The 11,901-nt window shown below is 50.0% G+C and overlaps 5 protein-coding genes across 6 annotated transcripts; 4 read left to right on the top strand and 1 right to left on the bottom strand.

Annotated features, from left to right (window-relative positions):
- Nucleotides 1-530: 530 nt before the first annotated feature.
- PV10_07287 (uncharacterized protein) lies at nucleotides 531-1,141 on the top strand (the record flags this gene model as incomplete). Its single annotated transcript, XM_016372172.1, has 1 exon — nucleotides 531-1,141. The coding sequence occupies exon 1, from the start codon at nucleotides 602-604 to the stop codon at nucleotides 1,139-1,141; it is 540 nt and encodes a 179-aa protein (XP_016221504.1). The 5' UTR covers nucleotides 531-601.
- A 438-nt stretch (nucleotides 1,142-1,579) lies between these two features.
- On the top strand, nucleotides 1,580-4,384 carry PV10_07288 (glucose-6-phosphate isomerase). Its single transcript, XM_016372173.1, has 3 exons — nucleotides 1,580-2,045; nucleotides 2,196-2,740; nucleotides 2,797-4,384. Exons 2-3 carry the CDS (start codon nucleotides 2,241-2,243, stop codon nucleotides 3,953-3,955), a joined length of 1,659 nt encoding a protein of 552 aa, XP_016221505.1. The 5' UTR covers nucleotides 1,580-2,045; nucleotides 2,196-2,240; the 3' UTR covers nucleotides 3,956-4,384.
- A 1,837-nt stretch (nucleotides 4,385-6,221) lies between these two features.
- On the top strand, nucleotides 6,222-7,352 carry PV10_07289 (the record flags this gene model as incomplete). 2 transcript variants are annotated; one of them, XM_016372174.1, is made up of 2 exons in its annotated part: nucleotides 6,222-6,272; nucleotides 6,380-7,352. In XM_016372174.1, coding segments are annotated over 2 exons (973 nt in total), but the record flags the coding sequence as incomplete, so codon positions are not given. The 2 variants fall into 2 exon arrangements, with proteins under 2 accessions (XP_016221506.1, XP_016221507.1); XM_016372175.1 differs by having other exon boundaries at nucleotides 6,270-7,352.
- A 334-nt stretch (nucleotides 7,353-7,686) lies between these two features.
- On the bottom strand, nucleotides 7,687-10,913 carry PV10_07290 (uncharacterized protein). The gene has a single exon (XM_016372176.1). The coding sequence runs from the start codon at nucleotides 9,788-9,790 to the stop codon at nucleotides 7,967-7,969; it is 1,824 nt and encodes a 607-aa protein (XP_016221508.1). The 5' UTR covers nucleotides 9,791-10,913; the 3' UTR covers nucleotides 7,687-7,966.
- A 56-nt stretch (nucleotides 10,914-10,969) lies between these two features.
- On the top strand, nucleotides 10,970-11,844 carry PV10_07291 (uncharacterized protein; the record flags this gene model as incomplete). The annotated part of the gene is made up of 2 exons (XM_016372177.1): nucleotides 10,970-11,321; nucleotides 11,621-11,844. The coding sequence occupies 2 exons, from the start codon at nucleotides 10,970-10,972 to the stop codon at nucleotides 11,842-11,844; spliced, it is 576 nt and encodes a 191-aa protein (XP_016221509.1).
- Between the last annotated feature and the right edge of the window lie 57 nt (nucleotides 11,845-11,901).

Below are 11,901 nucleotides of genomic sequence, written 5' to 3' on the forward strand. Positions count from 1 at the left end.
CGCATCCGACTGCTATTCCATACCAGTCCCAGCATTGGCCAGGCTTTCTTTGTCATGTCAAACGCCCTCTTCATCTGAGCTTTCTATCCCCACTCAGTTGAAATGATGATGCTCAGCGTAACAATCATCTCCGCTACCCCTACTCGTTCTTCTCTTCTCTCTGCTTCTTCTGCAGTACAACATGATCTTGATCTGCAACCCGATCGCAATCATGCGAAACACCTCGATATCAACTTCGCTTGGACAATACCCGTCTTGACCATGCCACCCTGAACTACACTTCATTGCACTCCACGGAGATTGATCCGTTGCACTGCCGCATCTTCAACAAGACGCTCTTTGTCTGTACCACCAGCCCATTTTCCATCCTCATGCAAACAGCTCGACTCTCCATGCCCTTTTTTTCCTTTGTCCCAGTTGCTATTTCAGGACAATGAGTCTTCCTAACGCAGCTCAGAATGCCTCTTTTGAAAGATATAACCCTCCTGAATCTGCCAGATACCCACGTTTCTCATCACGTTCATACTCAGTCACCAACCCCCCTCCACGCCATCTCTAACCCCAAACACTTCAATCCCAAGTCTTCCGTGAGAACTTCACCATGCACTCTTTTCTCATTTTTTGGGTCGGCCTTTTGGCCATGGTACTTGGGATCAATGCATCACCCAATGGCGCTGGGCCTCACCCAGGCCATGGCGGAACATCCTGCACTGAGAGTGGTGCCACGCTCACTCAGCCATCTTCTTCCAACACGGTCGATGGCAATATCCCTATTGACTCGGTCACTAGCTCAACCACGCTAACAAGCACCATTACATCGACTACCACCGTCACCATCACCATTACCGACTCCAGTTCGTCTTGTGACTTGACTGACGCCACCACCGGCATCCCTATCACTGCTTCACCTACTCTTTCCTATGCCAACACCACCGTGGCTCTCAACACCACGACCTCGACCGTCCACCTTACCAATGTCACCAGCAACAATATTGCTGCACCGACGGCCAACGTCACAGCGCCCAACGCGACTGTCAGTCCTATTATCAGTGGCTTCAAAGGTGCTGCCACCCACATTTCCTCTCATTCAGCTGCTGCAGTCTTGGGCTTTGTTGTCATGCTTCTTATGACGACGTTATAGACGTAAAGGGCAGGACTAGATCAGACGGTGTGAATTTACAGATATTGTTTACCATGTGTCACATGTTTCTCTTTCAATTCCTGTTGGGGGAGCTAGCTCCTCGGAACAGTACCCTGGTGGTCATTTTCACATGGCACTTGACTTATTTTAGTTGAATCATACAAGCAAGCAATTGTCTTGACATTGCAAACATGTGATCTTCTTCATTCTACGTACCTTCAATCCAATCGCGTGGTCATGACGCTGATGCCTCAAAAAGATCAAGGAGCGGGTATGCTGAATCATCACAGCCGTGCTGACCAAGTCGGAGTTTTGACGGAAGTGGAGGATGTCCTGTCATCAACACGTGATTATCAAAGTCCAATACATAGAATGGGTCAAGTATGAGGGTTGGCTCAAGCACCAACCTCCCTAGATAGCTCCCTATAGAGTCATGTACCTACCTACCTACCTACCTCCACATAGGCCGAGGGGGCCGAGGGGCCTACTTAGGTAGGCATGGTACCTCACCACCATATCACTTCACCATCGTACCAACTATAGGTGTTCTCCAGTGCCTGTGTAACAATTCCCGGATTCTCTGTGCTCCCCTCCCGCACGCTATTGACCAGGTCCTCAACCCCCAAACTCCCCCATAGGCCCATCTGGTCCAGAGCTCCCTCGCCAACGCCCCTCATACGTAATCGGTGATTCTGCAATCATCACCTTACCCCTCCATCCACAACAACCACCGTTGGTTAAATTCTTCTCAGCGACCACCTCAGCTCCAGCAATTTTGGCCTCGAGGTCACCGCATCTCAGATCATCCTCTGTTACTTCTTTTCTTTCCCCATAAGCTCATCCTAATCATCTGTCTTCTCCTAATTCAGTACGTTACTTCAGCACCTCTCCCTAAGATTTTCTGGTGAGTACCACATCGTGAAACCCCCCTCCTTCCACCCTCCGAACACAGCCGCGACCGCTCCTGTTTCAATCCCCTACCCTCCTCTCCACTGTCACCACTGTCCTTATATCTTCCTTTTCCTCTTTCCCATTCTAACCTCTTCCTTTACAGAGAAGCTAGCCTTACCACTTGACCACCTTTCCCATCCTATTCACCATGCCTGACTTCGCCCAAGCCACCGACCTGAAAGCATGGGCTGCCCTCGTGGAGCATCACAACACTGTTGGCCGCAACATTGTGCTCCGAGAGGTCTTTGAGAGTGATCCCCAGCGTTTCGAAAAGTTCAAGAGAGTCTTCAAGAACTCGGCCGACAACACCGATATCCTTTTCGATTTCTCCAAGAACTTCATCACCGAAGAAACACTTGACCTACTGGTCAACCTTGCAAAAGAGGCTGGTCTCGAGGAGAAGCGAGACGCTCTCTTCGCCGGTGACAAAGTCAACTTCACCGAACACAGAGCCGTCTACCACCCTGCCCTTCGAAATGTCACAAACCAGCCCATGGCCGTCGATGGCAAGAGTGTCGTTGAGGAAACCAATTCCGTTCTCGACCACATGAAAGAATTCACACAGCAAGTCCGCAGCGGAGAGTGGAAAGGCTACACTGGCAAGAAGCTGACCACGATCATCAACATTGGTATTGGAGGCTCTGATCTGTAAGTCTCGCAAATGCCCGTCTTCAACCCATGTCCACACACTGACCCCTCACAAGTGGCCCTGTCATGGTTTCAGAAGCCCTCAAGGCCTACGGAGACCGAAACATGACTCTGCATTTCGTCTCAAACATTGATGGCACTCACATCGTCGAGGCTCTCAAGAACTCCGACCCCGAGACCACTCTCTTCCTCATTGCCTCCAAGACCTTCACCACCGCTGAGACCATCACCAATGCCAACACTGCAAAGAAATGGTTCCTGCAGTCCGCAAAGCAAGAAGATATTGCCAAACACTTCGTTGCCTTGTCCACCAACGCCGAAGAAGTTTCCAAATTCGGAATCGACACCAAGAACATGTTTGGCTTCGAAAGCTGGGTCGGAGGTCGATATTCCGTTTGGTCCGCCATCGGTCTGTCTGTTGCCCTCTACATCGGTTATGACAACTTCCACCAATTCCTTGCTGGCGCTCACGCCGTCGATGACCACTTCAAGAAGACACCTCTCAAGGACAACATTCCAGTCATTGGCGGTCTTCTCAGCATCTGGTATTCCGACTTCTTTGGTGCTCAAACCCATCTCGTCGCACCCTTTGATCAATACCTTCACCGCTTCCCCGCATATCTGCAGCAGCTTACCATGGAGTCCAATGGCAAGGCCGTCACCCGCACCGGTGATTACGTCAAGTACACCACCGGCGCCATCTTCTTTGGCGAACCTGCCACCAATGCCCAACATTCCTTCTTCCAGCTGCTTCATCAAGGCACCAAGCTGATCCCCACCGACTTCATCCTGGCTGTCAAATCCCATAATCCCGTCGAGAACAACCTGCACCAGATCTTGTTGGCATCCAATTTCTTTGCCCAGGCCGAGGCTCTGGCAATTGGCAAGACTCCTGACGAAGTCAAGGCCGAGGGTGCCCCAGATGAGCTCGTGGCCCACAAGACCTTCCTAGGCAACCGACCTACCACCAACATTCTGGCTGATCAGATCACCCCCGCCACTCTCGGCGCTCTCATCGCATACTACGAATGGTTGGTTTTCACCGAAGGTGTCGTCTGGAACATCAACAGCTTTGATCAATGGGGTGTGGAACTCGGAAAGGTCTTGGCCAAGAAGATCCAGAAAGAATTGGAGACCGAGGGAGCTGGCAGTGCACATGATGCCTCTACTGCTGGCTTGATCGCGGCCTTCAAAGCCAAGGCCGGTCTGAAATAGATCATGGACCGTCCACGAACTCTTGTTAAACGCCTCGCCTGTCAGATGGCTTGTACCACAGAACGTCCTGTCTGACCAGGCCCTGGGTGAAATACCTCGAGGCTTGATAGGCCCGAATGAAACATGACCAAATCAAGTTGAAAAGCGTATCAATCGATTTTTCTACAATTAATAGTTGTGGTGCATGATGACAGCAAACCGAGTTTGACGTGCGGGACGGATCTTCATTTGGTGTAGACCATGATCTATTTACATCTGGAATCCTTTCGTATCCCATCGTCTTATCTGATCAACCCGTCTGTAGACTTCAATTGTATTGATACTCCGAGCCAGTCGAAGCCCCTACCCAATTCAAATCTACACAAATATATGGACAAATATGTATGTGAATAGCTCTTCCATTCCTCACCCAAGCCTCAATCCTCCACCTCTTCAGTCCCAGCCTCTGTGAATCGGCGGCATGGGCACCGCAAACACACTTCCATCAGCCTGAATTACCAGCGAAGTACTGGCAATTCTGCAGTCGAAATGCCCCATAATATTCTCCCCCATCAGACACGCATTTCGTGAGCTCAGAGCGATATCCTTGTAGACATCATCGAACGCCAACAGCCGGGGAGTGATGTTTGTCGGTGTACTGCCACTGTTCGCCCCAATTCCCGGCAAGATGATCATGGCAGTAAGACTGCTCCCAGCCCCCAGCAGAGCCATGCCACCCAAAAGCGTCAGAGCCTTCAATCCAGGAGCAAGCGTCGCCGCATACGTCGCATCAACAGCCAAATAAACAGCCAAAGTACGCGCCGCAAACCCCAGTTTCGTCAATCCCACAAAAGTCAACGCAATAGTCACGGTCCCAAGAACAGCATCAATCGCCACCCTCACAGGATCAGCCTTCCCACCGGGCCCAATATCAATGACTAGCGGACTCGTCAACGGATCCTTGACAATCTGCCAATGATCATCCCACGGATCATACAACTTCAAGTCCGTCGTGGTGGGACCCGCCGAAATACTGAAATACTTCCAAGCATCAAAAGCCCAACAATCGGTATTACCACTGACTTCAGTCTCAAATACTCCAAATGAAGTAGATTGGTTGAATTCCGCTGCTGGTAAGGTGACTATTCCGTCGTAGAAATTATGTCGACGGGATCCGAGGTTGTCAATACCAAAGAGTGCTTTGTACGTGGCAAGGTAGTTGATCATGTCTTGAGGTAGTTCTTTTTCGCTGTATTGGGATCGTAGGTGCGTGCTGGTGCTGGCCCAGGTTTGATAGTAGTAGGTCAGGGAACTGGGATTGAAAGAGCCTTTCATGCATTGTGGTGCATATTTGAGATCGATGGTTGCTGGGTAGGGTGAGAAGTTGATGATTAATAAGGGGACTTGTAGGCCAGCGAGGGAGAGGGGGATGAAGAGGAGGAGGAGATGGAGATGTGGTGGAATCAGTTTCATCATGGAGGTGGTAACACAATTCAATTCAGGCCAGAGAGTGAGTGCGTGCCGGGTTCATGGACTTCATCTTGCTTGCTTGTCTGATGTACATATATATACACATCCTGACATCTACATCATGTCCATACAGAGATTTGACTTGACTTCACAACGAAGAAAGAGCTTACCTCCCGGGCAACACGTCGCAATGGCCATGTCCGTGGCTGTTCCCCAGGCACATAACTTTCTTTTCACCTCCCTCGAGACGACAGCCTGAATACATACTCTCCTGCCATCAGTTCTCGCGTCGAGACAGACTTAGCAAAGGGCCATAAGCTTTCATCTCCTGGCCATCCAGAGTGTATACTGAAGGGGAAATCTCGCATTGGCCCGTGTCACGTCCGATCTATTGGCGTGTGCTCAACATCCAGGCCCTCTACACGGTCCGTCCTCAAGGTAAGAGATCCTAAGGTTTGAATAGCACCAAACGTTATAATTAAGCTTATGTGGTCAATGACCCCGACCATGGACCATGTGGGGGTTGGGATAGGGTCTGTGGCTTGGTTCATGGTGCTGATTCATAGTATAAGTCGTTCCAGAACAACGCTTTGCGGCCATTGCGTTGGCTCTCTCCAGAGGCTGGGCAACTGTGTTGATGGACAGCCTCTCCCTTTTCACTTCCCAAGGTCATGGCTCCAACAAGGTTGAACACCTATACAGAACATACAACTCGCGCATAGTCGTGTCATTGTAAGGTTCCCTCGCCATCTTTCTTTCTCAACCAGCCATCAATCATGGCTTACAGTGCGGTTGTGTGTTTGCCTATATAGATGGCAATGGAGGAAGTGATTGACAAGACAGACTCATCAATCCTCATACCTACTGAGTAAGTGAATCTCCTCGGACTTGAAACAGAACAACTACACACCCGTGTCTCTCACTCATCATCATCTCCATCATGCCAAACTTTCCATCATTTCTTATGCTTCAAAGCTTTGCCTTGGTACTTAGTATTCCAATCCTCGTTGAATCACGGCCTACCAATGATAACACCAACCTCAACAATAACCTTTCATCATCTCCCCCCTCCTCTTCGAGTCAATCATGGCAAGACTGGTCCAATTCACCATCTTCGCCCTCTTCAAACCCATCTCCACCTTCACCCACAGCCCCCTGGCCCATACCCAACAACTCCACCACTGGAAACACCAACTCCACGAACACCACCAACCCAAGTTACACCAACACCCCCGTGACAATCTCAGATCTATTCCACATTCCCGACCTCAGCACCTTCGACTTCAACACCACCAGTCCCGAACCCTATAACCCCAACGAACCAGATCCACAAGGCAAATTTACGAGTCGAATCGACCTGGACGAGAGCGATATTCCCGCCTTCATCACATTAATAACAACAAACACGACACAGCAGCAATCTACCGCCGCTCTAGTCGAAAACATCAATGAAGTCCTCACGAATGTTGACCTCGATCCATCAAATAGCGTGCTTGCGGATATGCTATTACATGCTATCAATCTCACGAACGGACAAGGACAAGGACAAAAGCGGGATATTGATAATGCCACCATCACATTACGCGAATTAAGTCTCTTTCTCGAATCTTGTTTCCTTGACTTCGACTCCTGTCTATTCTGGGACGATCAAACCAAGGAAATCGTGGACGCCACGTTCGCCATGGCGGAGACTGGCCTGTGGAGTCTTAAAAGTGATAACCAGAGTGTTTGGCCTTCTATTGCACAGTGGGTTATTGATTCAGGAGTTGATCTTCTCGTTGGGGATCGTCGACTGACGAATGACATGGTTGTTCCGGTGAGTCTAGTTCCGGGAGGAGGTGTTTCGGCGGCGTGGCCGGCGGAGGTGCCGGGGGTGAGGAGTAAGTACCTAAGGTAGGTTGGTCTTTCTCTTTGAAAGAGCTTTCGATGGAAGGGGGTTTGAAGTGGGTGAACGAGGGAGGGGTTTGTTATATTGTATCGGGATATGGATGTTAAACTGTCATGGTCCAATGATTCACGATTTGTTTATTTCCTCGGCTTTCTGAGGAGTCAAGATCCAATGTCACCACGGTGGATCCCTGGTATGTTATGGGACTTCATTATAGTATATAGATATGGGCCTATAGATGTCCTAGAATCAAAAGAAAATATCACTATCAAGTTCTATTGATTGGTTGTATCCCACTACTTACGGAGTAGTAGCCATGTGCTTCTACTAAAACCATCACCAAAGTACCTAGTACTGATTATATTGAAAAGAGATTGAAGAAAGAGCCTAGAGATAAGGGGCAAAAGGAATACACATTTGTACATATGGCTAATACTATGAAGCATGCAGTTGCTCTGACCTAGGCCCGAGACGGCCCATTTATCATGCGGACAGGCAATTGGTAGCTGATTTTGCGAAGCAGGCTTCTGAACTTCGAGTTTGAGTATAAAACATAAAAACAATAGAATAAAGAGACGTCTTCCTCGGCTGTGAATTCTCCAAGACGTACACACTCTTCGGACGTGGTTGTCTTCTTGTCCTAGCGCAAACCCGATAACGGGGAGGGAATTCTATCAAATTCGCCGACTAACAATAGGCGATGGAACTTTGCCATTTGCGTGGCTTGGTGGTCTTACACTGGTGGGTAGGCCGATGATCATAGAGCTGGTCTTGACTTGTGGTCTTGGAGCCAAGGGCTTGGGTTCCAATGCGGCAATTGACTCGGCACTGGGAGATACAACGACTGTCGATCCAGAAATCCGTTGACTTCCACGTGGTGAGGTCGAATCAAAGGACGAGGTCGATGCTCGAATAGCAAGCGGAAGTGGTGGTAGTGATGGCCTGCCGCTCGAAGTGCTCTTTGCTGGCGATGTTTCCCTGCCACGGTCTCTTGTCTGTCGAGTATATGCGCTTGATGAATTACGACTCCATCGAGAGTTGGCTGGCAAAGGAGGTCGCAACTCAGCCGGGAACGGTAGGGGTGAATACGGTGCATTCGAGATGCTTTCTGATGGAGTGATGGATTTTCTGATTCGTGGGATATAGTACTGGCTCCGGGGAGTAGCAGGTGCTGATGGCGGTTCGTATGGAATTGTGAAGTGTGCAGTATCTGGGGTCTGTGGAGAGTCTAGGGCCGGGGAAGGGAGATATTGAACCTCGGAGCGGGGAGGGTCTGGGATTTCTGCTGGCTTAAAGGTGGTTTGAGGTAGAGGTGCAGTAGGTGGCATATACGGGAGGTTGAAAACAGCAGTACGTGGAGACTCAGAATTAGGTCCTGTCAGACTTTCGTCAAGGCCAAGTCCCGAGCCAAATCCTTTTGGCCAAGGTACTACCGGAAGAGCGCTGACTCTGTGAACGGAGGTAGCCAAAGAAGTTCGCGCCGATTCCATCAAGCGTTCGTCGGAGGTTCTAAAGTCTGACGTATAGCGCTCCGATTTCCGCAAGGCAGTGGATTGGCCCAAGTACTTTCCGTCCTTATCATCCCATGGGGTGATTTCCTTGGCATTGATTTTCAACAAGGACTCTGCTCTATCCGAGAATGGATTGTTGGGGTCCTCCTCAGAGCGCGTGGTTTTGACAGATTGATGCCTAGCGGGAACTGGAGGTAAAGCAGACGAAATAAGGGGGAGGGATTTGGATGTCGTCTCTTTCTCCGGCTTGGTAGCTGATACCATGGTGAAATCTGGGGAAGTAGATCTATTGGACGTGTTGTGGAATCTGCCCATCATCTTTCTGACAAGATCGCCGGAAGGAGAATTCTTGTACTGTTCGAGAGCATCATCTTGTCCTAGTGAGCCTGAGCCTTTCTCGATTGTCTCAAGATTGTTTTCTTCTCCACGTTGTCGTCTTCTTCTTACACGGTCGATACCTCTTCTCAAGGGGACGCAATACCGGTACAGTACAAATGCCACGATAGCAGTTGAGACGACAGCAAGCACTGACCCAAGAGCTATGGCTGTATTGTGATTCTGTCTTGAAGAGGCCACGACATCTGAGGTATCCGGGGCACTGGCAATTCCTGTGGCAGATGCAGGTGAGGTGAAGCTGTCGGCAGCGCCGAAACTTGCGATTGTAGGATTTTGGGGGTCTGAGAGCATCGAAGTAGAAGAGGGTTGTGAGGCTGCTATTGACTCTTGTGGATCAGGACGAGGAGGAGGTGTGGAGGCAAATGGATTTGGAACATCGTCGTCGTCTGAATCGGAGTCACTGTCGTCTGAAGTGTCATCCGAAGTGTCATCCGAAGTGTCATCATCACTATCAGAAGTATCTGGTTGTGGTGCTTGTCTGGGTTTTATTTTGTATTTTCTGAATCGATACGACTCTGGGGATAGGGATGTCTCTGACCCAGCAAACCGTCTTGAGCGAAGGCTTCGATCCAGGGGGTCGTTTATCGCCATTGGGTGTCTTTGGCAAAGCCTATACCTGGGCTGAGGATGCCGCCAACGGGTGGAATGTCGTTTCTAACTCAATGATCGTATCGTCGTGCTTGAAGGAAACAGAGGGCCAGCCTCAACACAAGAAAAGCGAAGCATAGGAGGAGCAATCTGGGGAAACGTCGACCAGCGTACCTAGAGTAAGAAGGAAGATAGAATAGAATGGAGAAGTGGTACCAACAAGTTGATGAAAGTGGATAGGAGGGGACGCACGGGGTGACCTACATCCGTACCTACCTTGAGCTCTGCTGGTTTTCGATGAGGGAAATGCTGAGGGAAGCCACCAGGTCAAGTTGCCATGGGATAGCGTCTAGTTCGGGCCTTGGGTGGTGACTGGTCGACACAGGGGTGGTTTCAAGAAGGTAGATCGGGCCTATCGGTCCATCTGGAGAGAGATGGAATTGAGTCTGAGACGTCGCGGGGGGGGGGCTCCATGGCAGATCGATAGCGATATTCGTGTTTAAGCATATGAAATCGAAATCTTGCCTCGAGTCTCAAGGGAGATGTGAAACGTGGAATGTTGGAGGGGCACAGGGGGTGCTCCACCGTGCACGGGGTGTGATGGGCTGCCGAGCCCCTCGGCCACCAAACTGCAGTTGGTCACGCAGAAGAGGTCTGTCAGTGTCAAAGACTCGGCAGAACTAGTTGGGTTCTCAAGTGAGGCATAATCGACGCTTCAAAGTCGTCGTTGTAGCGAAATTGGTCGACGTCCTTGAAGGCGCAGTTTCAATGATGTCGTCGAGTGCAGATGCGCCGAGGAAGGAGGGAAGGAGGGAAGGTCGCCCCTTGTTTCACGTGCCTTTCACGTGATTGCCCATTCTTGTCATTCTTGCCATTCTTGCCATTCTGACTGCGGCCGCAATCGGAGCATTGATTTTCCGCTGGACAACAGGAGAAATGTAATGCCGGTGCCGAGAACACGTCAGCCTGGGTCTGGACGAGGAAGGTACGGACAAAAGTCCTTTAGTCCTTTTAGAAGTTCAATCCCAGCAACTCGAGTTTTCTTCAACAAGTCAAATCACTCAAACTGCAAGTCTTCTCATCCAACTCAATTCAGACTTTCTTACAGAACAAGGAGTCAGCTGCCAGGACCACACGGCAATCGAATCTAGGCGGGTCTATAGCAATATATATTTTGCTTCAATGGCGCCAAACGTGGAGGCATATCCACAACCCCTCCACGTTTACCAAGGCCGCACACGGTTCCTCCCGTACTGCGACTCTTCTCACACATGTCACGCCACCACACCCAACCAGGGCCAACTCCCTCAAGGTCACATTCTTGGGGGCTATGACCATGGCTTATCTTCGCCGTTGCCTCTGCAAGTACTCCGTCCTGCCCATGGCTCCGTACTGGCTTGCAGCCTGATTGCCGAGGTTCCGCGACCTGTACGTGAACCTTGTAAGCGAGGGCTTCTCGATGGGTCTTCTGGTTCTCCAACTCCAACGCCTCCGAGATTCGTTCCGCCGCCAGAAACTCAAGTGCTTGGAGCAGGTAAGCAAAAAGGCGCAATTCATCGTGCCAAGAGGCCCGAGGGCCTTCTGAATCGGTGACTCCTCGTGCTCCTCTTCTTGGGAAAGCGGCTAGAGTTCATTTCTTTCTTCGTCCCTTAGATTCTTTTTGCGTCTTCTTCTTCTAACTTGTACAGCAGCAAATCTTTATCTGATCAGATTCCTTCATTGCCACCACCGTCCGCACCTCTGTCCTTTTCTTTTTAGCAATTGTCCTCTCAGACACAATCCTTTCATACAGGTCATATCCTATTCATCCAATTTGACACCCCACTCCTACAGCAAAGATGCAAATCGCACGCAGATTCTCCATTACAAACTTCGCCATCGCGACTTCAGCACTCGCCTTTCAAGTCTTTGTTCTGTATCCGTGGCACAACAAACTCGACCAAGAATTCAAGGAACTCAAGGAGGAGAACATCCGGCTGTTGCAAAAGGTAGAAGTCGGCCGTTCTGAACAGCTCAAGGAAATCAGGGAAGCATTCACTCGTGCGAGAGCGACCTAGAAAAGAACAATTAAAACGCCACATGAACGTTTGATGTGCCTTGTAGCAGGCTGTCGA

The sequence above is a fragment of the Exophiala mesophila genome (genome assembly GCF_000836275.1).
Source record: "Exophiala mesophila strain CBS 40295 unplaced genomic scaffold supercont1.5, whole genome shotgun sequence".
Taxonomy (NCBI): domain Eukaryota; kingdom Fungi; phylum Ascomycota; class Eurotiomycetes; order Chaetothyriales; family Herpotrichiellaceae; genus Exophiala; species Exophiala mesophila.

Coding starts and splice junctions, on each gene's coding strand:
- PV10_07290 (XM_016372176.1), bottom strand. CDS start 9,790: ATGGCGATAAACGACCCCCTGGATCGAAGCCTTCGCTCAAGACGGTTT.
- PV10_07288 (XM_016372173.1), top strand. CDS start 2,241: ATGCCTGACTTCGCCCAAGCCACCGACCTGAAAGCATGGGCTGCCCTC. Junction 2,741..2,796: donor GGTATTGGAGGCTCTGATCT/GTAAGTCTCGCA, acceptor ACCCCTCACAAG/TGGCCCTGTCATGGTTTCAG.